Source organism: Blennius ocellaris (genome assembly GCF_963422515.1).
Source record: "Blennius ocellaris genome assembly, chromosome: 12".
In the NCBI taxonomy this organism is placed as follows: domain Eukaryota; kingdom Metazoa; phylum Chordata; class Actinopteri; order Blenniiformes; family Blenniidae; genus Blennius; species Blennius ocellaris.
In genome coordinates this window covers 16,084,381-16,110,703 of record NC_137661.1, presented here as the reverse complement: position 1 = coordinate 16,110,703, position 26,323 = coordinate 16,084,381, and the positions used below count along the sequence as shown (strand labels likewise).

The 26,323-nt window shown below is 44.0% G+C and overlaps 1 protein-coding gene across 4 annotated transcripts in view; it reads left to right on the top strand.

The window, feature by feature from the left end:
* Positions 1–12,494: 12,494 nt before the first annotated feature.
* The window catches only part of tle2a (TLE family member 2, transcriptional corepressor a), a 37,107-nt gene continuing 23,278 nt past the window's right edge, over positions 12,495–26,323 (top strand). For all 4 annotated transcript variants that reach the window (XM_080506759.1, XM_080506758.1, XM_080506756.1 and 1 more), the window contains exons 1-2: positions 12,495–12,785; positions 22,307–22,470. In XM_080506759.1, coding sequence (XP_080362885.1) covers positions 12,762–12,785; positions 22,307–22,470 — 188 coding nt within the window. In that variant the 5' untranslated portion in view covers positions 12,495–12,761. The remainder of the gene's footprint in view (positions 12,786–22,306; positions 22,471–26,323) is intronic.

Genomic DNA, 26,323 nt, shown 5'->3' with positions numbered 1-26,323 from the left:
TTCCTACTTGAACAAAGACGAATAGACAAACAAGGCTTCGTGATGTTAATTCATAATGTCTCGGTCTGCACAGTAAACACAAGGCATCACATTGGTCCTAAATATACTTGTTAAAGTTGTATAACTTTGTAGAGCCATTGGTACATTTTTGCTGAATTTGAAACTAGAAGGGTATACCCAGGTCATCTGACACGTCCCAGATCTGCACTTGAGATTTGAATTGAGTCAATTACTTCTCAAATGTCACATTTTTCCAAACCAATATGTAAAAAAGTTAAGGGAATTTTTTTTTCCAATCCTGTGCTGAACATCGAATCCACAGACTAGTGTGAAGACATAAACACCCAAAAATATTCTTTAGAAACCATTACAAATCATGAATGGCTGGGTCCGGCGGAGGGGGGGAGAAGAAAAAATCTGTGCATGACCGAGAGTCTGACGAAAAGTGGCTCTTGAGATGAACGGCTTTGGGAAAACCTCAGTGCTGGAAGCAGCAAAGCGTGACAGAAATGGTTTGGTTTGCCAGTTTTTTCATGGTCCTGTGGACAACGCTCGATGTTATATACTCCACCGTCCAGCCCGCCTTGGTTAAAGTCCTCGTGGATGACAGCCAGACGGCCTCGTGCTGGAATGTCGTGAACGGCAACAGAGGTGGAGGATGAATGTGGGGGACAGGGCGCTGCTAGAAATGCTGCAATCATGGATATGTCAAAATGAAACATCCTTATTCAGTTTCCAGCATGTCCTAACATGCTCCGTCTCTTTAGACGGGACAGGGGATAGCTTTATTTGCTCTTGGCCTCACTTCAGTAAGATCTAATGAATCCAAGAGTTTCCACAAGAAAATGTCCGTCTGCGTTTGTGGAAATGGACAGGAAGTCAAATGGAATATGGAAGAAAGGGAATCAGGACGGGAGGCTGCAGTGGTGTTGGGAAATGGCTGAAATGGAGACATGAGGGTTTTGTGGTTCCCATTGAGCCAGAACTGTTTGTATCTTGGAAGACCACATTGTACTCGCAATCTTGTGCCAGCGCTGATAAAAGTGCTCCGGTGCCAGTGATGTTCCACTTAAACTCACTGAACACACATAAAAGAGATTGAAATTGGCATCCAGTTGTATAGCAATTTACGTTCACTGATTTTATGTAATCAACAAGGTGCAAAAGAAGAATTTGAAAAAAATTATATTCAGTAAACATTATAGTGAAAGTGGATATTCCACAAATAAAAGCTAACATACAGAGTCAAACAAATACAACCTTGCATTTCAAAGTATTCTTCACATTATCATTCATCTTGCAGCAGGAATTTGAACGTGTTGTGAGGAAGCAGCTATTCTTATTCTCTCGTGCTGGAAGACTGTGGAGACAGTTTTAGCTTGGCGTTCGACTCCAGCAATTAAAATGCCTAAAAAGATGAGCAGCTCGTCTCTGTTGTTTTTCACTTCCTGTTAGTCACAGAAGCTGGTCTTCCTGCACCACGGCCAAAAAGTGTGACTTTCCCAAAGCGACACCTATTATTGAACCCGTTTCTGTTCCCTGCACATACATATAGACCCATGCTATTTCCATGTTGCGTCGTATACAGGTTTATTGAGTTTAGCCATGTTCTTTTGCCAGTTTATCTAATTTAGAACCGCTGAGGGCTGGAGCTAATCCCAGCTGAGTGTGGGTGAGAGCAGGATTCACCCTGGACAAGTCACCAGGGAAAACACGCAACATCCACACAAAAAAAGGCTCTGGAACCCAAACGCAAAGAGAATATTCTCACTGTTAACTGATAGCCTATATATATATATATATATATATATATATATATATATATATATATATAACTGAATGTGGAACCAGTCATATTCCTCCCTGTTTATTCATAAGAACATAAAAATATTTTTAAAAATTTTATTTTTGCAATATACTCTTTTGAATTAGGTATTAATATCTGTTTGATTGCTCTGATCATTTGTTACACTTACACAGCTTTTACACACTGTTCAAATTTAGTTTAAACTGTTAGTTTAATTCCTCACTTTAATGATCTCCGTACGATTGTCATTGCGAAATGTCTGTGGTTTATTGTTCTTATTTTCACATGGCGTTTCTGAACGTTAAAATCTGTATGATGACAACACTTTCCCCGATTTCATCTGACGCCATAAATAATTAGCACTTTTCCACTTTTTGAGACCCCTCAGAAGGATCGACTTTAAAAGAAAGCGGCTGACTGTTTTGTATCTGTTGCGCCAATGGGAGTGTTTTATCGTATTGCATCTCTGTGTGGTTCTCAAGCTTCACTTTGGCACCAGGAGGGATCATTATCACCGCCCAAAGAAATCATTGGTCACCCTCTCGTCTCCCTGAAGGGCCTGTTCAGCACCGGGAGGACACGCAGTGTCCTGAGAGGCCAAACACACCGGGACACTGGGTGATTGAGCCACTTTGCTGCTCACTTCACATATTACTATTATTTACCATTACCTTCTTGGAGAAGTTGCTTTTTTATGCATTGGCCATTTCTATTCGGGTACAGAGGGTCTTGTTCAGGAACCTGTCAGTAGTGGGGATTGAACCTGCAATGACAATAAAGCTTGATCTTATCTGGACAGATCGTATCTTACTTTATCCGTTATTGGATAATGGCAAATATGAATACCATGTGTCTGTGCGGGTTTCCTCCCACAGACCAAAAACATCTCATTAGAGGTTGGTGACGCCAAAGCTCATCATAAGGGTACGTGTATCATTGGGAGGGTTAGCTGTAGCTTGTTGTTGTTGTTGTTGTTGTTGTTGTTGTTGTTTTTGAAGTTGTGTGAACCTCAGCTCAGACAATTATCTTGCAGCATCTTTCAGATCTCTATTGAGTGACGTGAACTTAAAAACAAAACTGTCCGTCCAAAAGCAATGTTTTTGGCACAGCATGCTGCTTTTCCATTTTCAATTTGCAAACGATGGTTTGATCCTGACGAAAACTAATTGCAGTCAAAGATTAGTAGCTACGAGTTACAAAAGCCTCTAGTTGGGTAGTTTCAGCCACTACACTCTTGACTGCTGAAAAAAAAGTGAAACAAATGTACCGTGTAATCTCTAAATCTGTACTCCAAGGTTACAATTTTGTCTTACAACACACACACGCACACGCATGCCTCAGTCACCATAACTACTACACACAAAGATGCACTTATACACAACCAGACTTGTGACGTGATCAAGTGGTCACATTTGTCCGGGTCAACAAAGGGATCTAAACAAAAGAAAAGAAAAGAAATTCCAATGTTGTTTATCTGCTGCCTAAGAACGGGACAGGGGATAGCTTTATAAACAAGACAAGAAATTGTATGAGATCTTCTGTGACATAAAGTCTAAACGTGAACATTATTAGCCTTTTGAGTCAATTGTCCTGTCTGGAATTTCCTATTGACCTTATTCTTGTCTATTGCATTGACTTGATAAAGCACTCTGTTTGTCAATGTATATTTCATTGACGAACGCAACGAGATCTTCTGGAAAGAAAGAAAGAAGCAGCCAGGAAGAGGTCGCAGGAGTGTTTGACCAGTCTAACGGTGGCCGTAAAAAGTCTGACGAGGTATCTAAAATACTCCCGCATCCAACTCGCAGTCTCCAGCCTCTTGGCATTTGCATGCTGTCTTGGACAGTAGCTCTGTGCTCAGGGGCCCGGCTGTAAGAGTCTCACTGGATAATGGCACATTTCTTTCAGTCAACCCAGGGGAAGAGAGAGAGCGAGAGAGAGAGAGAGAGAGAGTGCCAGAGAGAGCCGGAGTCTGGCTCCTCGCCACCCTCACCTCTACCACCAGTGACCCTGACGAGGGATTTATATATTTATATATTTGCACACAGACACCATTGCTCTCGCCGCGGCCGGGGGCTTCATGTCGTCCCCCCTCAATCCCACAAGTCATGCAAAGTCTTTACGGATTTATGTTTGAGAGGAAAACGTGTCCCGCTGTGCAATAGTAGTGACACGGAGAGGTAAACAAACATCGGGTACGTCGCTAGGTGCCATGCGTGGCAGGGCCTCGGGTTGGGAAACAGTCCAAGGTCCTGTTTCAGGCTGGAATGATGTCACGGCGAAGAGAAGTGCGCCGTGTAGTCCAGGCCACGTGGAACGGGTTCGGCTTGTTAGCCGTTAGCACACAAGAATGACGATTGGGAAAAGTATAGTTTTTTGGTCACTGTGTCCAATATGCGGTGATAAAGTGTAAAGCACTGAAGCGTGACCTCATGCAGAGACCACCCATCTCGCCAGCCAAGAGGGGCGTGTGTCTGTTTGGTGTTGCTGCTCTGCTCTGTGTTTGACTTTCCAGAATTAGATTGCAAAGTTTGATTGAAAGTTATGTATTATCTTATGCTGACTGGGAAACAAACTTGATATATGTGTGTGTGTCTGGATTTGACCCCCTTGGTGAGTCGAACACACACACACACAGAGTTTTACCACCCTAACAGAGCATTTGCACAGCACAGGGTTCGTTTACACATAAACACCAGCATATTTTCTCACATGGCACTTTAACTACATTTTTTTTGCAGAGTCCAAACTAAATGATCTGACTGGTTACTAAATCAGACCCTCACTCACCCCAGCGAGGTCCGGGTGTGCTGTATATCTCTCCAAATGTGTCATTTAACACTCTTGTTTATGCTGTTACTCCCCCATGTGGTGAATCACTGCGAAAACATGCTTTTATGCTAATAATAAACGTCCCATCTTCATGTGTATTGTCCGAGCTGCTGCAGCAGTGAGAAAAGGATCACAAGGGGAAGTGGGGGGCCTGGGTCTGCACACCAGTCAGCTGGTCTCTACTGGAAAATGCAAGCTGCCTTTCTGTGCCAGAAAATCGAGAAGTGAGTAAATGAAACGAGGGAAAATGTTAGTGTAGATGCTGCTGGCCAAGAAGGAGAAGGGGAAAGATGGTTTGTATTTCTAAGATTCAACAATCTGCAGAGGAGTACTGCCAAGCAGCAATGAGGCAGGGGAAAATACAGAAAGAAACTTAAAAAACACTTCAATGACAGGAAGGTAAAAGGGTCAAGTGGAGACTTAGAGTCTGCAGCAGAGACAGTCAGCATTGGGTTACTTCAGAATTGTTGTGCATGAAGTATATGGAGTTTGTACTTGAACCTTTTGAACAGCAATGGGGTGGATGCCCCACTTTTTCCTAAAGTTATGTCACAAAATCTAAAAATGTAAATGTTCTAAAATAACGGCTTTTCAACATCTGCAAGTATTACGTTATTGAAGAATTGCAAATCTCATTAAATATTGGACCCCCCCCAATGTAATGCATATCCAATTATTTAAAAATGATATAAAAGCAAAGACGGATACTGAATCATATCCACACATTTCGATTCTGATATATGACGATGACTATGTGTTGAAAACACTGTGCGATGTCAAAACCTGCATATACTCCTCACAGCTTTATAGGTTTCAAAAGAGCGTAGTTGTTTGTTTCAGAGATTGAGGACTTTTAGTGGAAACGACTCATCGTCTTACACTGTATTGGCGACGCCACGTGGTGCAGGGGCTTTATTGCAGCAATTTACGTTCGAATAGCTTTCAACTAAACTGAAGGTAAAAAAAAACAAACAAAAAAACAATTAATTTACATGTGAGTGGTTTCTGCAGAGTATACACTCAATCGGAGTGATCCTTCTTCCAATTGTTGAATAACTTTAAGAGCAGGTAAATGCAAATATCCTCCTAAAAACAATCATCCATCCAACATCCAACAATCCATCACCCCCACCGAACCTTTTTTTTCTGGTAAGAATGGCGAGAAGCATTAGATTGAATAATCACTCCCATTGATTCGGTGTCTAAAACATTTAATAATATTCAACTTTAATCAGCACTGCTTGTATTACATTTATTGGACAGTAGATGGTAGCATGGCGCAGTTTTCCAAGTTGTACCTGTACGAGTCCAAGTGAAAACACACGAATTCCTACAGTTCAATATATTCTATTCAAGATTTGATAACAAGTCATTGGAATATTTATAGTAAGCTTTTGATTAAATATAACCACGTGATTATTGTCCATTAAAAACGTCAGACTTGTCTTTTACCGCTCATTTTAGAAGAAGCAGTTGAACTATGATGTGTTGAATGTAAAATACTATGATAAATGGAAAACAATTATTTATTCTGAATATCACCAGGCATGCGTTGTGTCTGCGTGTAAACAATTGGGGAAAAACTGTATATATATATAAATATCCAAGCTGCTGTTCCTACAATTATAAGATGAATCTGCCTTTTATATATAAAGGCAATTCTGCAGGTTGTATTAAAAAAAAAAAGACTTTCCCAAGCTCTCTTTTGTCCTAATTTTGCATGCAAAAAGATTATATATTCTGCTTCCTATGCTGAGTGCATAAATGCACAAATTAACACCTGCCTTGCACTCAATAGCTTGGCAGCACTCGGGTGAAGTGGAAACCTGTGGCAGTGACTGCTACTTCTCGCAGCAGAGCATCTCTCCACCTGCGGGATGAGTGACAGCGCACACGGGGAGCTGTCAGTAGCATTTGCAAGTCAATGCTCAAATTTAACCTCTTCACTCTCTCTTCAGTGTGGATGAACTGCCTGCATTCAAAATGAGCCTTGCAAAAAAAATTATTCTTCACTCATACCACTTACATATTTTTTTTTAAAGCAACCAAAAAATGTAAATATGAGCCATCTCATTTTAAATTTTGCCGGAACATTTGAAATCAGAGAAAAAAAACCTCTTTTCTAACAAGTATTTTCAGTACGTGGTTGTGTTTGCCAAAACACTGCAGTTTGGGTATCTTATGGTCAAATCATGGGAGACTTTACACTGAGAGACATTCACGAAGTCACAAGGGGATCTCACTCACTCACTTACTTTATTACACGAGGTCACAGATCATACCATTCTTCTACTTTGCTGGGAAAAAAATAAAAAAAGGTGTTCTGTCCAACAGGATGCGACCAGACCACTGTCCTGTTTACAAACTGAAAGAACTACTTAGCAAATGTCACAGAAACACTGTTTGCTATTGATCCCTTCAGTGTTGTGTTATGTGGTCTGAAGGAGTAGACTTTTGAGTGAGGAAACATTGTTTGCAGCAGAGCGCAGGAATTCCTGAATTCCCAGATACACATGCCTGTGGGCGTGAATGTGTCAGCGCCTGTTTTATGTGTGCATGCGTGTGTGTATGTGTGTCACAGAGGGTATTTATTTGTATCCGCCTGCAAGGAGGATGTGTGTGTGTGCGTGTGTATGTGTGTGTGTGTGTGTGTGTGTGTGTGTGTGTGTGTGTGTGTGTGTGTGTGTGTGTGTGTGTGTGTGTGTGTGTGTGTGTGTGTGTGTGTGTGTGTGTGTGTGTGTGTGTGTGTGTGTGTGTGTGAACATAGCTGCTGCTGATGTGGGTCATTACCTCTCCGTTTCCCCAGGGGCCATGCAGCAGGGGAGGACAGAAGGGGAGGGGGTGGATAGAGGGTTGGGGGCAGAGGGGGCGGAGGGGGGGATGGGAAAAAATGGAGTAGAGTGGAGGGAGTAAAAGGGGGGGTGGAAGGGGTCGAGATTGTGTGGATATGTGTGTAGTGGAAAGGGGGGGGGGGGGGGGGGGAGGATTGAAGCGGTGGGGTGGGTCCCAGAGGAGTGGAGACCAATAAATCACTGCGCCGTCTCTGCGCTGACACCCAGCTTGTCTGATGAGGGACTGCATGGGGCTAGGTGGGGGGACGGTGGTGGGGAGGTGAGGGACGGTGGGGGGGGGGGGTGGTGTTGAGTAAGAGGAGGGGTACCCTCATGACAACACTGTGGCCTTGTCTTCCTGTCACTCAAGCCCATGTGGCGTAGGAGACATTCTCAACCCCGACCGGGAAGCTTGGGAGAGGTGGTGGGGCTTTCAAAGGTGGGATACCACAAAACCACTGGCGTATGACTCAAACCAGAGCAGGTACCTTCAGCAGCCCCCCTCAGGAGAGGATTTCTTCTCACAGATTCTTTATTGAAGCTTGAGTTAAAAAAAAAATCAACCATTCCTCGTCATTTGGGAGAAATTGTAAGTGCATTCTGTTTTGTTAAGAGTTGATTTTTGACTTTTTAAGAGTTTAAAGACCAAAGAAGACCACACATTGAAGTAATAGTGTCTCTGACTGTTTCCATGCTTTGCTTCATAGCAGGCTGGGTAATGGGCACCAGTGGCCCATGTCCCTGTGCTGAAAATACAGTTGTGTTTCAGATGATTGAATGAAGGCTAATGCGATGTGTTAAAACAACAAGACAGAATAAAACCAGTATAATGTAAATATGTAAAGACAAAGGCTTGATTTTAGTTAGTCAAGCCTTTCAGTTCTCTGTGTGTACGCCTCCGTCCACCGCTCATCTTTTACCCCGCTACTCTGGTTCTCTCACCACACACTGGCGGTGAACAGAGAGGAAAATCCCCAGGTTTCCCTGCAAAAGTGTGAAAATTCTCCTTGATGGGGTTTCTCCAGGTACTTTCCTCTCACAGTCCAGAAATTTGCATTTGGCGAGAATACGACGAGAATAAGACAGGAATTTTCACACCGTCATTTGGTTCAAGGTTGCCTGAAACAAACGCTGACCGGAGAGGAATTAAAGACTCCCGCCAGGGAGAAAGCTGGATCACAAAAAAACGAACCGATGCCCTAGCAGCATTTCAAGGGGGCCAGAGATCGCTTGTTAGCTCCAGGTCAGAGTTCGTGGGTGTGTTCACGTCGCCCAAATGAAATGGTTTTTTTTTTCCCTGAAGAGAACTCTGGTCTGGATCAAACAACAGAATGTGAACACGTCCTGAGGCCACACTAAGAAGTGACCAGGTGGATTCCAAATGCAAGATACTGAGACTCTCGTCGAGTGCATGCTGGTCTGCGGACGCCATTACCTGTTCCAACGGAAATTTGTCCCCCGCTGTGTTTATGATGGTTTGCTGGTGTGATTGTTGCAAATTGCAGGTCGGTGAGGAATGGCCTGCTCTTATTCTTTTTTTTCCCCTTTTTTTTTTTTTTCAAGGGTTTTCACTGAAATTAAGTGTGATCCATTCTCATCTCATGGAGAAAGCTTACCTCTCCCGAATGTAGAAACACATATTAGTAATAGTTCTTAGTTTTCATTTATTCTGGAATTTTGTGGGTTACAAATTGGCGATTACATAATCCAGCAGCTGCCCATGTTAAAGAGGAACGCACAGGACAGACAGGTGAAGTTATCGAGCTGAGGAAAAACACAATTAGAACCCTCATTACATCACCAGTCAGTAAACAAACAAACAAATACAGGTTTCAAAATGAGTTGGTCCAGTAGCCTTTTACGCTTGTTGTTTATTAATGATATTGGCCCCAGGTTGACACTGCTGTCGCTGCTGGAACCGACAAAGGAATGAAGTTATCTTTGGAATTTTGAAGGATGCTTAATTGTTTTCATGGCCTCATTTAAAAGCCTCTCCCACCTCAGGACTCGCAGCCCGGCGGTTATTTTGCAACAGATAACCGGTGTCTTCTTGACTGCCTTGGGCAGTGGCGTTCCCTCAGACACTATCCACCGTTCGTCCCTTTGATACAGACGGGTGTGGATTAGTATGTGTTTGCTCAGACTCGGCATACGTGTGTTTGACAGAACTGCTCCTTACACAGCCTCCCAGGACTGGACTAAAACCAATAGGTCCTGTAGCGGGACGACCAGTGTGTCCTCTCCCATTGTGGGGCCACTTTGATGTCCCACTGCTCTTAGCTGCTGAGGAGGGAGAGGAGGGCACTGTGGACATAGTGTATTTAATCGCTGGAGCTCAGCCAACACACACACACACACACACACACACACACACACACACACACACACACACACACACACACACACACACACACACACACACACACACACACACACACACACGCCTAGGGCACTCCTTCATCTGACCTGCCAATAGCAATAATATGTGTCCTTCACTTATCATTTTCTATCATCTATTATGCCCCCCCCACCCCCTTCACCCCCCAGCATAACTCAGGCTCATACATCCTGTGAACTGTCTCACCTACCCCCACCCCGGTGATCCCCCCCCAACACACACACACACACACAAACAACATGAAACTTCTCCCCATGCAGCGGCAGTAGACTGCAAAGCACTGCATTCCTCATGACTTTTTTTTTTTTTTTTTCTAATAAATGTGATCCCAGAATCGGGGAGGGAGGCCGGGGCTGTGCATTAAAATTCATTGGAAAAAATGGCAATAAAATCTCTCTCTCTCTCCCTCTCCCTCTCCCTCTCTCTCTCTCCCTCTCTTTCTTCCTCTCTTTCTCTGCTCTGGTTTCTGCTCTCGCTCCTTGCTCCCCTTCGCCCTTCTCTCTTTTTCATTCCCTCACTTGTCTGCTCAACACACACACACACACCCACATGCACACGCGCACACACACACACACACACTTTTTTTTTTCATCACCCATGCTCACTCACTCTCTCTCGTTCAATCTCCTAACCCTCCTACTGGCTCGTCTTTCTCAGCATCCCCCCTGCCGTCCTTCATCCTTTATTCTCTTCCTCCTCTCTCCCTCCCTTACTCCCTCCCCCTCTGCCTTTTCTCTCTCACTGTCTCTTTCTGTCTCTCTTGCACGCACGCACACACACACACACACACACACACACACACACACACACACACACACACACACACACACACACACACACACACACACACACACACACACACACACACACACACACACACACACACACACACAGACAGAGCCATGTATATTTTCCAAGTCCACCTCTGGCAGGTTGTGATTTCCACTGTCAGAAATTGCTTTTTCAATATCTCTCTCTCTCTAATTATGAGCCCAGCTAAAGGGGTCGTGCCACCAGAATACCAATTTTTCCTACTATTTCTCCCTTCTTCACCAGAATAATTCTCACTTTCCAGGTAAGAATATTATGTACATGCAATATAAATCCATGCAAGTGTTGCAGCATCATCGTTATTGTTCGGCTGTGAGTTCTCAAGCCTCACCGTGCTCTAGATGTGTGTTTTTTTTTATATATACATATATATATATATATTTGCTCAATTCCTTGTCGTTATGACTAATTTCTCACATCTACCAATGAGAAGGATGATGCAGATACTGGTGCAAAAGTCTATTTATCACCACATGGGCAAACGTAAAGGAAATGTAGGAATTATTTCAATGCAGCGCCGGGTTTGTGCAGGAAGAAGAAGAAGAAGAAAAAAAAGGAAAACCACTGAATCTTGATACAGCAACCACACAACTCCTCGCATTCGCAATCACCCCGAGCAGCGAGGAAAGGGTTAAGCTCGCAGCACAATCGTGGCCCCTTTTGATTGACGTGTGAAGCCTTGTGCTACCTTTACTCTCCAATCAGCGGACGGCAGCTGCTCCCCACGTGGGTGTCCTCGATGCCCATTGGTCCATTTTACCAGTGTTTACTGTGCCGAAACCGAGCCCCACGTGGAGATTTCATTCAATCTCCGAACAATTCATGTGAACCTCTTATTTCGAAAGGTTTCACGACTTTTATTTTTTGTTTTTTACCCCCGTCCTAAATAAAATTAATATTCCCTTAATTGTGGGGCCACCTTTTTCAATCGCATGGCTATATGTGGATTGGGCTAATTATAATGCTGCACTAACAAGAGAAGAAAACTTAGCTCAGCTTAAGTTTCTTTTCAAATATCATCAGGCTATTTGCAGAGCAGTATTGTGTAAATGCTCTCGATTGCTTGGTATTTATAATTTAGATGAGATTTAAAAAAAAAAAAAAATCTGTTAAAAGAACAATATCAAACAATACAAGGTTTCAAGCACCCCCCCACCAACAAAAAAAAAACAATGTGTGGGGGAGAGGAGGCAGCAAATCGTAACCCCCCCCTTCCCTCTCTCACCCCCAACCCCCCTTAAAGAAAGCTACTCATATATAATGTCCCATTGAGGATCAGAGGGGGGGTGGATGGAGGAGGGGGGGGGGGGGGGCTGGGCTGGGAGTGTTGTGTGAAAAGAGTGCAGGCCAACGAGCGAGACAAAAGAGGCTGCGGCTGCATTCAATGTGCTGCTGGTGTGTCCGTCTCCGAAGCCACAAGCAAAACCACATACCCCCCCCTCCTCCTCCTCCTCCTCCTCCTCTTCCTCCTCCTTCTCCCCATCCTCCTCCTCCTCCTCTCCCGGCCTGTCCGCCCTGCAGACGGCGGAAAACATATCGAAGAGGGGGACACAATTTCACCATTTTTTTTTTGCCGGGAACGTGAAGTTTGAGGACTCGGAAGAAGGGAGTCCCCCTCCTCCTCCTCCTCCTCCTCTTCCTCTTCCTCCTCCTCCACCACCACCCGCCCCCTGCAACCGGGTGGTTCTCCTCTTCTCTTCGCCGTCCGAGCCGCGCGTCGAGCGCCGGAGCCGTGTGGGGCTGGAGAGAGAGAGAGAGAGAGAGAGAGCAAGAGAGCGAGAGAGAGAGTGAGCGAGAGAGAGAGAGAGAGCGAGAGAGAGATATCAGCCAGAACAAAGGAGTCTTCCTCCACCAGCGAGGAATGAGCGAGTCGAGACTAGCTTCGCCTTTACCTTTGAAACGCGGCCAAATGCCTGCGTGAAACCGACAATAGCACCATCGGCTGCTCCGTATTTCTCGACGAAGCTTTACGCCCCCCCCAAAAAACGGGAGAAAGAACGAGGGAGACACAAAACAAAACAAAAAAAAAACGCACCGAGACCCACACAAGTCGGCGGCGACGATGTTTCCTCAGAACCGACCACCGGTAAGTCGACCGAAGCTACTATGTAACCAGATCCACACCTTGAACGAGGCGATGGGCTCGTGGATTGAACGTGTAACAAATGCAGCGTGTTTTTATGTTATTTGTTTATTGTTTGGTAGCGTTTAATCCGTAAGCAGCCTCGTTTAAGAGAGTGAAAGTCGGAATTCTGTCTCTTATCACCATTACTGTCTTTTTTTCCCCCCGGAGAGTCTTTTGTCGGCTAAAGTCTGCAAGCCTAATCTCTCATATTGTGCGTCTTTATACGCGAGGCTGGATGTAATCGTTGTCTCATGAAGGTCAGTTGGGCACATTGTTGTCAGTTGGGGTTTAATGGGGCAAAGCCCTCCTCAAACTTTGCTTGACTGTCTTTGTGGATGAATCTCTCGTTTTTTTTTTTGTTTTTTTTTTTGTTTTGCTGGCTACTGCGAGGGCCAAATCACAAAACATGGATCCTTGTCTTATCTCTATACTGTGGTGGAGTTGACCCACATGATGAAGTGTGTGTGTGTGTGTGTGTGTGTGTGTTTGTTTATTTGTCCTCTTCCTCACGAGTTGAGAGGTAGAGGAGGGAAGTGAGTCAGCTTGGCTTGACTGTCACCTTTTCTCAATGGCCTTAGTGCCATTCATTGTTTTGTTTTTAAAAAAATATAATTTCTACCTTTTCCTTTCCTGCCCTCCTCCAACCACACTGAGTGTGATTCATCACCGTGATTTGACGATTTCTTAGATTAAACCTTTTTAGTGTTTCCCAAAAGAGGCTTCCGTCAGTGCCCAGAGTGGTCTATTAATGTGAATTAAATGACAATTGACCTCTTTAAAAAGTAGAAAACTGACGTGCAAGTTTGTGTCCCCCCCCCCAAAATAAAAAGATTTCCTCAAAAGTCTGGAGCAAAAATCCATGCTGCATGGCTTTAATTTGTTTCAGTGGAGTTTAGGTGGAGAGCTTTTGAGCAGGCGGAAATACATAAACAGTGGTCCTCCAGCTGTGTGAAGCATCAATTAAGACCTGCTCATTTGCCTAACCCTCCTCTACATCCCTCAGCGATGCCACCCTGCACCCCACCCCCGACTGCCTTTTGACATTTGTATCCCAGGTATTGAAATCAGATTAACACACACACTGTGCACTGCAAGTTCACATGGATGTGTGTGTGTGTGTGTGTGTGTGTGTGTGTGTGTGTGTGTGTGTGTGTGTGTGTGTGTGTGTGTGTGTGTGTGTGTGTGTGTGTGTGTGTGTGTGTGTGTGTGTGTGTGTGTGTGTGTGTGTGTGTGTGTGTGTGTGTGTGTGTGTGTGTGTGTGTGTGTGCGCTCCACACCTTAATTATTCATAAATCCAGTCAGGCAAGTCCAGATTCAGAGTGACGTACAGTTTGAACATTTGTAGCTTTTGTGTCGGTGGGAGATGCGTGAATTGCGCTGCCGTACATCTATGGCTTACTATTTAAGGCCGAGCTTTCTTTGTGTGATGACGGGGTGTTGTGAGGCCCTCCCCACTGTCTCACCCTCCCAACCCCTCCTCCACCCCACCCCACCAATGCACAAACATACAGCACATGCAAAAACATTACACACGCAGCAGCAGCAGCAGCAGCAGCAGCTGGGTATGTAGTATAGCTGAGTGCATGAAGGCAGGGCAGGAGGCAGACTGTGGGTCTGTGGTTTGCACTGTAAACCCAATCCCTCTCATCCAGCCTCTCCTCGCTGTGTTCCTGTGAGAGCTCCAGACCACATCTTAATGTATGGGCAGGCGTCCCAGGGTGAGAGTAGCAGACTGCGGCGGGTCTGGCTGGAATGTTTAGGGCCGGCGGCCCCGTTTCATTTCGTCTCTCCGCAGATCTCGGCAGCGCCGTCATCAGAAAGTCTCCGGGCCATCGGCGACTCTTGTTTGCACCTCCAGAGTGAAGGGCCTCTCAGTCCAGCAAACTATTTAATCTCTGAAATGCTGGGCTGGCAGTCCCCCCTGTCATCACCGGAGGCTGGTGCGCAGTGAAGGAAGTGACTCACGTATTATATAAACATGTAGCCAAACATATCTCCTAAAAATGTGTAGTCTTGTACCAAATGATAATTGTAGACTGGCCTTAATCCACTTTCACATCCCGGGCCACTTTTATACACCGAATAGTGGAATTTGTGCTTGTAGCTCCCCCGCCAGCAGATAGATTGACCTGCATTTTCATAATGTAAGACAACAGATCATCTTTCCTGTTCTTAAGAAATTAAATCTTGGAAACTTTTAAAATCTTAGTTATATATATATATGTATGTGTGTGTAGTAATGCATGGAAGTTTAGACTTCAAATTGCCCCAGGCATGAATGTGTGTGTGATCTTCTCACTATGCTCGACTGGCAAACTGTCCGGTTTGTATCCTGCTCTCACCCACAGTCAGCTGGCATCGTGTCTGGCGCCTTGTGACCCTACGGTACATGAAGAGGTATATTAAAAAGAAAGAATAATTGTATAGAGACTGTGACTCTTGAAAGAAATAGATATATTTAAGTTGCACATAAAAGAAAAGGAGTCGGAAGAAGTAGAAGTTATTAAATCAAAACATAGTACACGCTTCAGCAAAAGAAGTATTTCCAGTTATTTGCCACAATTGCCCGTGTTCTAAAGTTGCAGGAATGCCACACAAATCCTGTAGATTTTTTTTTTTTTTTTTTTTTTTTTTTTTTTTTTTTTTTTTTGTTTCTGCCGCGCGAGGCAATGACTGTACGGTCCTGCCTCGTGTCAGAAATGGGAGCCTGGCAGAGAAGTGTATCAGACATGGCAGATATGGCTGCCTGTCGCAGATCTTTAGTGTAACTTCAAATCTTCCGCAGTGATGCGCAGGACAAAACTGAGTTCTAAAACAAAAAAATCAAATTGTACTTAGCTATTATTAAGCACACACAGCTTCACGACACTGGTGATAAGACACGACGATGTGCATATTGTTTGGTTTAATAGGTGTAACATACAAAATAATGTTTTATTCCGTCTGTTTGATTTTAAGTTGGACTGATCCTTGTGTGTGAAAGATCCAAATCTCTCCAAGGTTGCTGTTCGATCTTCATAACAGCCCTCTGCCAACAACGGCATCCTGAACAATGCCCAGCGCTGGGGGAGGGGTTTGTTCTGAGGTCACTGCATATTGTGAATATTACTGAAATTCTGTTGTTTTGTTGTTGTTCTAAGCCATGGTGGGGGATTAGACATGTTTAATATCCAACTCATTCTGACCCAGTGGTTTAGTGCCACAGTGTGTTATGGTGAACATTCAATGCAGGTTGCGACTGAGGAATTTGGAATTCAATTCCAGTAGTTTTCTTTGGCTCAGGCAAGATGCTATACATGCATAATATGAAAATACGACTTGTTACTGAAGATCCAACACTTAGAGGTGTAACTGTATCTCCCATCTTCATCTACACGTCTCTTATTATCCTTTTCTTTCCCATTAATAGAACTGCATTAATATCTAGATGGTGAAACGCAGACGCGATCAGACGGGGGACACGGGCACGAAGAGAACAGTGGCTTTGTACGACTGAGATGAGACGTTCTCCTTTCCGTCCTCAGATCCAGCGTAAACCAAGCCTCCACTTCCTAGGCCCGGGCATGCTTTTAGCTCTTTATCGCCACTGTTGTCCAGCGGTGAGAGTGTGGCTATCGATCAGCCGCTCGCCTACTCCGCTCAGCCAGCGATTAGAGGGAGAGGGAGGGAGAAAAGGCAGAGGAAGATGAAGGAAAAGAGGCTGAAGGGATGTCACGTTTACACAAGCTGTTGTGGAAGTGCGTCTCGGTGGAAGGAACAAACGAGCTGAGGGGGTTACCTAATAAAAGAAGGCACCTCCAGCAATTAAGCCGGCTGACAGGCAAACTGTGGAGCTTTACTAATGTGGGCTGACAGCAGGGAAATTTGAATAACGAGGCTTGCGGGAGGAAGAAGGAGACAGGAATGAGGAGGTGGAGGTGATGGGGAAGGGGGGGGGGGACCGAGAAAGAAAGATGTGTGGTGCTAATGAAACAGGTGCCTGGGCGGCCCCTCCCCTTTAAGTGGAGGAATCATTGAGAGATTACCAGCGTGTTTCTCCCGTGCACAGCCAAGCTGATAGCCACTTGATGTGTGTGTGTGTGTGTGTATCTGTGTGTGTGTGGGGTGTTAGTGCAACTTTCTGTTGGTGGCGTACGCTGGTCTAACAATGCAAACGACAGATGAATGGTGACAGTCGCGTTCGCATTAATTTGAAATTAAAAGGCCTTGACTTCAAGAGAGGACGGCGTATCGACACATTTCGTGGCTCCGACAATCAGGTAGGTGTGTTTTTAGGCGTGGGTGGTTGGACACACATCGGGGCATGCCGGGTTAGACCAGCATCCTTGCTAGTAGTTAGATGAGAGAGGGAGCGAGAGAGCGCTCAGTGGGTGTTTACTCTGATGATTGACTCTGTGGGTAAGCCGTGTAATTAGTGGCCTGACTAATGGGCTGAGCTTTATGAAGGGTGGCAGTGGCGAGGCATCTTCCCAGCTGAAGGGTAGAGACAGACAGAACGATATCAGTCGGATGACACAAATAAATATTTTGAAAGCCGCGCATCTGGTCACGGTTTGATCTCAGAATCAATGCTCTGATGAACCAGCGCGTATTGATTATCTTGCCAACTATCGACTGGGTTGAAATGAGATTTTTTGTAGACGTCACTGGATCTCTGGCAATGATTTATACTGACCTTTGACTTGTCAAGGTTCATCTTTATGGGTTCTCTTTATCATTGTTTTCTTTAGTGATTTATTGTGAACATTTGTCGCACTGCAATACAGCATTAATGTTCTCATCAGAGGAAATCTGTTTGTTCCCCTTTGGTTCTTTTGAGCAAGACTGTCAAAACAAACTGAGGAAAGACAGCCCAAACAATTCCATGAACATAAAGTCACATTTTACCATCAGTGGTTCATAAACTAATAATAAATATGACTTATATCTGGTATAATGCTTTATAATGTAGTATACAGTGGGTAGTGTCACTTTTTGTAATTAGTGGTTGTTTCCAATTAAAAAAAAATGTAAACCTGCTTAAAAGACTATCAAAACAATGTGGAAAACATTATACCTAATGTGCTGTTTGGTAATAATATGGTAATAGTTCACTGTGTGCAGTCTCAGAGTTGCATACCTGAGCTGAAGACTCTTAGTCCTTTGTGCGAAAATGGTAAAAGTAACAAAAACAAGTTTTGGGGGTCCTTTTTTCCTTTCAGCTGTATGCCGGTAAATGTGAAAATTGTTGTGGGTGCAAAGGTGAATTCCTCCTTCAAGGGGAAATCTGGTCATCTCCTCATCCTCACAAAGAAAACCCTGAAAATGTCTTTCTTTGAAGGGAACCTAATGCTCTTCTGGTCACACAGACCACATCAGAACCATGATGGCCCCATTTCAGCCCCATTAGCAAATGATGTGTCAGTGCGGGTGAGGAGGGTCGAGACGCATCCTGCGGATTCCCATTTATATTGACATGTGAGCTGCAGTCATGTTTGGAAAAGATAAAGTGCATGTGTGCTTATAAATACTTGTGGAAAACTACGTCGCATGCACATCCACTTAATGTTTGTAGTGTGTGTGTGTGTGTGTTGAGGGTAAGGGGGTGTTAGAGCAAGGATGTGAGGTCATAGTGGTTTTCTGCTTGTGGTGTAATTAGAGGTAAGGCAAATGAAAAGTTGGGGAACGCCACATTGTAAATGTTTTTTTTCTTTTTCCACATCAGAATGTAATGTATGCGCAGTTAATATTTTTCTAAATTTTATTCTTTAAATGTATATAGTGTGGTGCACCTTGTGTGTTTATCAATTTGTGTCGTATAATTGAGCAGTCATGGTGTTGCCATGCACGTGAAGAGAGTTTAACCTGCATTGCAAGCCTTTGCTAAAAGTGTGTTATTATATATATTTTGTCTCCAGTCGGGAAGATGCTTCAAATTATAATTGAATTATTCCTGCTTTATTTTCCCATTGATTAGTTTCTTACTTCCTATACTGTGTCACTCAATTCTCTTTTCGGCTTGTTATCACGCTTAGACTTCCAAGACAGAGAAAAGCCAGTGTTGAATGTAAATGGTCTTGCGCTTGTGGTTTGACAGCGTCATATTTAGGCTTTTCTCTTTGAGCATGCCAACTAAGGTGGCCCTAAACCCACCTCAGTTCAGTATTTTGCTTTCTCAGCTGGCTTTCTTGGATAGAAGAGATCACAGTCTTGCTGACTAACAACACAAAGGCTGATTGGTCCTTGTAAACCCTCCCTTATTGATTTATCTAAACAGTTGAGTAATCAGATGAATTTTAATTATACATTAAAAAATAAATAAAAAATCCTCTCCTCTGTCGCCCAGCCTTGTGCAATCCTTCCCCCAGCGTTACAGAAGCCGACTTTACAATTGAATGAGCCGCAGAAAGATCTGGCTTGTAATAGTGTAACAATGATTTTCAGTCTATGTAAGCTCCGTTCAAGGGCAGGCGGCGTGTCTCTTGTTTGCCTTCAAGCCAAGAGAGGGAGGGAATAACTGACCATGGGATTATCAGGTGAGGCTCCCTGCCGAGATCCATTCCCTGAGGTCGCCAGGTCACCTTAATGGCCTCACCTCCCAATTTATAGCCTGCTCAGCTGTTTGCCAGATCTGGAGTTCGGGCAAACAAATACCGGTGGTTCATGAGAGACATAGTGAGATGGAAAAGAGCTTATATATGCCGAGATAGAGTCAGTGTTTGTGTGTGAAGTCTGTGGCATGCATCCTCGCCCGACAGTTATGAATTCTCACAACAGCAGCCAGATCCGGCAGACTGGAGTGGTACATAAGGTCACAAGCGGCTGAGCCTGCAGAGAGACAGTGGTTTCCTCCATCTTCAAAAAAAAAAAAAAAAAAAAAATCTCTCTTCCCTGGAACAGCAGAAAACAGACAAGTCGACAGCACAGTGCATGCATATATGCTGGCTTTCCTCTCACCTGTCCTCTGGAGACTGGCGATGTTAAATAAAAAAGAGAGAGGGGGAAAAAAAAAAACCTTAAAATGTTGAAAAGAAAAAGGGGGGGGAGGAGCAATAAAAGGAAGGATAGTCGTCTCTTTCTCCCTCCTTCCAGCCTACTAGAAAATGGCCTTGGTGCTCTTTTTTCCTACTGTGAAGCATAATTGCTGTGTGTGTGTGTGTGTGTGTGTGTGTGTGTGTGTGTGTGTGTGTGTGTGTGTGTGTGTGTGTGTGTGTGTGTGTGTGTGTGTGTGTGTGTGTGTGTGTGTGTGTGTGTGTGTGTGTGTGTGTGTGTGTGTGTGCGCGCGTGTTTTTTTGTGTGGGTGAGTGTGCGTAATAGTGAATTTGAGTGTCGTAAAATAAAGTGTGTGTGTATGTGTGTCCATTTGAGTGTGTGTGTGTGTGTGTGTGTGGCTCTCGGTGCACGAGGAGGGGGATCTGGCCGACAGTTTGAGAGCAGCTTGTTAGAAAGAGAGAGGAACAATGAGGCCACAGCCCCTCTTCTTCAATCGTCTATTTTCTTTTCTTTCTCTTCCCCTGTTCTTTTTCTTTCTTTTCATTTCTTTTTTTTTAATCCTCTTCTTATAAAGAAGACTCCCTGGATTCAGCTCCTCTGCGTATCGCTCCAAATAGTCTCATCCATCTTATCTGTTAAATTTCACTCATTATTGTCTCTCTCTCTTTTTTTAATTCTTTATCCGTTACTCATCTCTCTTTGCTGCCCTCACGCCTTCATTTCTCTCTCACCCGTTTCACCCGCCGACACACCTATCTCCGTATTTGTATGATTCTTCTGCACACATATTTGTTTTTAGCATGTTGTACACACAAACAATATTTGTTTTGGGATTGTTGCTGCGGTATTAAAGTCAATAATACAATTGATGTGATGCTTATCATACATTGATGATTTGTAGAACATCAAGGTTGGGTAAAGTTTATCAGCGAAAGAAAATATTTGAACAATTCTTCAGTCTACTTATTCAATATGTAAAATGCTTTCTTGAGCTGGAAAGGTTGTGCGGCTTGTTTTGTGGGCACACGGTCTCGCTCTGTGATCCGGTGTGATTAAGTCAATCAAATCGTTCCCGAGAAATTTCAATCAGCTTTTCAGAAACTACAGCATAGTAGCATGAATAAGCAACAAAGGAGGAGAATATACTTGTGTTTAATGTGAAAAACTGTCCGTGAGGATGTTCCATGTATAGTGGTTTGACACATGCAAATGTGAATACACCTGTGGACTTAAATATAATATGAACCTTTTTTTTTTTTTTTCTCTACATTTATCTCACATTACACAAGGAAGGTGAGTCGATTATAAGAAATACTGAGGCAGCCTGAGAGAAAGGTTGTGAAGTTACTTGACAAACAGTTAAAAAAAAAAAAAAAAAAGCATATACTGTAAGAGAAAATGAGTTGCAAAAATAAAAAGGTTGTTTCGGGACAGAGTCAATGTCTGGGGCAGTAGCTTTTAGAAAAATGAGCAACAGCCTTGTGACAGAGCCCACTTCACATAGAACTCTTACAATGCGCTCTTATTTATTTTCACACAAGTACAGAGGACTTCCTAGTTTGAAAATAAATCAAAATGCTTTGTTAGTGGTGGATTTTGATTTTGTCGTTCTTACGTTCTGACATGAAGCAGCCCCGATTTTAGTAGAACATCCATCCATCCATCCATACTAACCATCTCCCACAATGCTAAGTCTTTTAATATATTGAATCTGATTTGTTTACACTCCACTGTGACACAGCTGAACATCAAATTATGAACGCGTGACCAATTTCTTTTTTTTTTTTTTTTTTTTTGAAAAGCTCTTGAAAGCAAGATAGTTTCGTGTGTGCCAGAAATGTTATCGCTGCAACTTAACGTCATCATCCCGCTCGGCCCCCGTGAAGCTTGTGAAGCGGCCATCCCGGGCCCTTTCTGCTTCTGCGCTCCCTCTCGTTTGACAGAGAGCCGAACAGACAGACAGACGGACAGCACTGACCACCTCCCAGGCCGGCTCTCAGCCCTCTTTTGTCTGCATGTCCTGCAGCATTACCCCTATGGTTGTCGTCTCCTAATTGCTGCGGACCCTGCAGAGACGAGAGTCTTATACAAAAGTTGGGAGGGGTCTTCAGCCAAGATGTGGTGCCCTTTTTTTTTTTTTCCTCCTCCTCCTTTTCTCCCCCACTGCTTTATTCCCGTCTTTATTTCTCATTTTCTAACTTGCCATTAAAATAAAAGTGTGCTCATTTGGCTATAAAGCTCTTGCCCCTCTCTGCCCTCCCATCCGAGTTCTGCTGACCCGTTCACATCTGGCCCTGCTGGCGATGGCAGGATCTCTGTAAGACACGTCCCCTCATAGGCATGCTGGTGTGTCACGCTGTTGTTTTGTCACATTCATTTTTAACTGCAGCTCTTTAGCAGGAGCGAGTGGCACTTCTCTTTTATTATGTCAAGTTTGTTAGTTTACATAGAAAACACTTCTCGATTATCGACACCGTTTTTGACATCCGACATTTATTGATTCTTTCCAGGCGCCCCTTCAGCCACCGCCTGGATCCTCGGCCTCGGTGGTGGCGGCGGCGGCGGCGGCAGCGGCGGCAGCTTCGGGAACACCCCAGTCATTGAAACTCACCTACCCAGAAACTTTGGACCGCATCAAGGAGGAGTTTCAGTTCCTCCAGACCCAGTACCATAGGTGGGTGTTTCAGTTTTTGTCTTTGGGTGTGTATTTCCTAAACAGATTGTGGCGCCGACCTACGTTTTGTCGACCATCATGCCACACTCAATACCTTTAGTTGGTACCATGCAAATAATATTGACAGTAGTTTATACAATCCAGAACATGAAACACAAATGTAGCGTGTTCTCGCAGTGTCAGGCATTTCATTGTTCACATTCAGCCATAAACAAGAGCCTTATCTTCTTTATGATGGGAATCATTCCAGGATAGGTATTCTCAGGTCACACTATCAATGCGGAGTGTGTAAAGTTGATACGAGGTCAACTTTTGCCAGAGGGGACATTTTTTTATTTTTTTCCCCCCCCGCACTTCCTTTGCTCCCGAGTCACACACGTGCTCATGCACTCAATCGCTGATTGTGATAATACAAGATAATGCTATGCAAAGCTTTGACGTCTCCTGTCTTTGCTTGGCTGTAGGGTGTGCTTGATGTGCAGGAATGTGCACAGAGATCCTTTGAATGAGGGATTTGGCCTGGTTGTTCAGTCCCCAGCTTTCTCTCTCTCTCTCTCTCTCTTGCTCTCTCTGTTCTATTGGCACACCTTCACAGGGTCCCCCCCCCACCACCTCTTTGCACCCTGCCACCACTCTTTTCCTCTCATCCTGCTTTGATTTAGATGGTCAGAATTGTCCCCTTCTTCAATTTTGTCCCATTCCAAACTTCTATTGTACACACTGTCTACAGTGCGTCTAACCCCTGCAGCTGCTTTTGCCCCATTCACACGTCTCTGTGTGTACGTGTCCATATTTTTCCCATCCATTCTTCAACATTATTGCATTTGCCCATTCAGGCAGCTTAATGATCTCCGGCGAGAAGCATTGAAAATATATTTTCAGTTCAAGTTCATAACAAAAATGTAAAACGGTATTTCTGTGTGAGTCCAACAGGAACACTTATAGGCAGTGGATGTCTGTTGGTTTGTCTCGCCTCTCTATGGAGATTATAGATTGCTGTTGCAACTTTGGTTATGGTAACGACACCAAACCTTTTTACAGAGAAATTGAGGTTCGTAGGACTGGATCTCCTTTAGATCTGTTGCTTAAATTGGCACGAGCCTCTGGCAGCAGTTCAGCATTACGCCTCGCGTTACAAAACACCTGGAGCTTCAAACTCTTGCCAAACGCCGGGGCTCAAAACTAGCGGGAAGGTTCAATAATTAAATGAATGCCGAGATTAAGATCACGATCGGGAGCATCGGGGGGGGGGGGGGGGGGGTGCATGCATGATCCCATCCGTATCTTCCATTTTCTATAGTGCAAGCGTGTTGTTTTCGAAGGCCCGGTTCGCGTTTCCAGGAAAGATTGTTTCCTCCAGGCTTCTCAGAAAGCCTGAGGGCTGTTATGAGCACAAAGACACAGCAGAATAATACGCCACATATGACGACGACTGAGCCTCAAGACTGTAACCATAACCTGTAACAATAGCAACAGTTATTGGAACAGCGTGTGTCGCCAGGCATCTTTTCGCATATCTGTTGGGTGCACGTTTAGTGCCGCACTTTGATACACGCCCTTTAATTGGAGTGACTGGCTTGGCTTGCTGATAATTGGCGCACAAACAGCAGTGACGCCGGGCTGCTTCTCACAACGTGTTCCACACACATCAGCAGCTCAATCACTAAATCGCTAAATCAGGGTTTGGTTCTGCAGAAAACTATTTTAAACCCATTATCCAGAGCTGTTGCAGAACTTGGACTGGGTGATAATTGGAACTGGCGTTATCATTTTACAAACTTTCACTGCATCACGAGTCGGGGAAATATTTTGATTCGAAAGCTGAAATTAAATAATGACCAATTTACGTTTGCTTTTCAATCAAACTCAAGGACAGACAATTTATATAAATATACTTCGTAAATAAAAACTATACTTCAGAGGAGCTTAATTTACTCCCAGCTGGCAGTTTATTAGTGGCACCAATTTAACTCTAATGCCTTCTTACACGACAGTCATGCAATAAATCTACAACCTTCGTGGGTGCTGTTAATGCAGAGCGTGTAGTTTGTGGTTCTGTTGAGCTGCATTCTGGAATCTCTGCTTCTTATACTAATATAGACCCAGCTGTTAAATATATTTTGCCCAGTCTAGTGCTGCTGTTATTTTAAATGTATTTTTTCTTTTTTTTTTAATGTTTTGGATTATAGTGTTCAACCACAAGAGTGAAAAATAAATGTTCTAGTTACTCTCTTTGCCATGACTAAAGTGTGTGTGTTTGTAGATTGAAATGACCATGTAGCCCAGTCATGCAGCTTAGCTGTGCTATATGATTTTTTTTTTTTTTTTTTACTTCATTGATTCCCCTTGGGGAAATTTCTTTTACCGAATTGTCCCATCGGTGGGCAGACACAGTAGTGCACTCGGGGGAGCTGGTAGTCGAAGGTCTTGCTCAGGAACCCCAAAAAATAGGAGTTTTCTATCCAAATTGAAAGTGAACAAGAAAACCACATTGTCCTTATTCAGATTAGTCTCACAATATTTTAGAGCTCACATAGGTTACCACAATTCAAGTTCAGATTGGCCGTCGATTTTGAAAGGTCCAGACAGACGGCGATGGTCAGCGGGATTACCAGCATCCTTGTTTAGCGCGCCGGCAGACAAGTTGAATCTCGGAGCCACATCTGATTGCGGGATACACCTTCATGTAATCAGGCCTACTTGTACACTTTTGCTCCCCCAGCAGAGAAAACATGACCCGAATACCCACAGAGACAGACACAAGCACACTGACCCATTCAGACAGATTTCCAATCTGGTGCATGTGCTTAACACGCTTAGACACATGTACGGGCCTCCCCAATTATCCTCGCACACAAATAGACGTCTGGAAATAGCAGGGTTTAGTTGTGTATTTTGGCTTCAGGGAAGGTGGCTGGATTCTGATAGATGTTGGATTAGACGGCAGGAAAGAGACGGAGGGAAGGGATTTAGCGCTGATGAGCTGCAACTGTATGTTGTGCGTTCGGGTCGGCGGGTAGGGAGGGTGGGTGGCAGGGTTGCGTGTATAAATTTGTGCGTGGCTTGTTGGTCTTTGTGGCATCCCTGGTTGTTATGACGGGGTAGGAAGAAAATTCAGAACCAAGTGAGAAAAAAAAATAGAGTTAATTAATTAGAGGGTCAGTGCAGGGTCAGTGCTGCGTTGTAAGGGTGTGTGTGTGTGTGTGTGTGTGTGAGTCCGTTTGCTATCTAAACAGGCTATAATCAACAGACTGAAGGAAGGCTGGAGGAGCTGCTGACAGAGCTCTCATTACTGTAATTTTCCTCCTCTACAAAACGCACACACAGGTTGCTCTTGGTGAAAGTGTGCGTTTATGCGTGTGCGTGTATGTGTGTGTGTGTGGTCTGCAGAACAAGATAGGTTCTCCACTTATGACTAATATGCCGCCACTCATCGCTAAAGAGCCCCTCCACTCATCTCTCCCCAAATGCATGATAGTAGTAGTAACGAGTGTGACCCAGTGTTTCTACTGGTTTGTCTTATGACACACTTTTACGTTAAAAGTTAATATTGACGTTGTATTGAATCTGCTTTCTGAGTTTCAATGCTCTATCAAACCACACTGGAAAAAAAGAAAATAGTTGGACCAGCTTAATTGAATTCCTTCAACTGGTCACATCTGAATAACTCTTGTTCTTCCAACTTAAGTTAATGACTGATTAAGTTGGAAGAACGTCATTCATTTAGATGTTGCCAGTCTTTTTTTCAGTGCACATGGTGTGGGGGTGTGATGTGGCTACAGGGTGTGTCCAGTAATAAAACGCGGTCAGACAAAAGGACAGAAACTCAAAAATCCTCACATCCTTGCTGAAA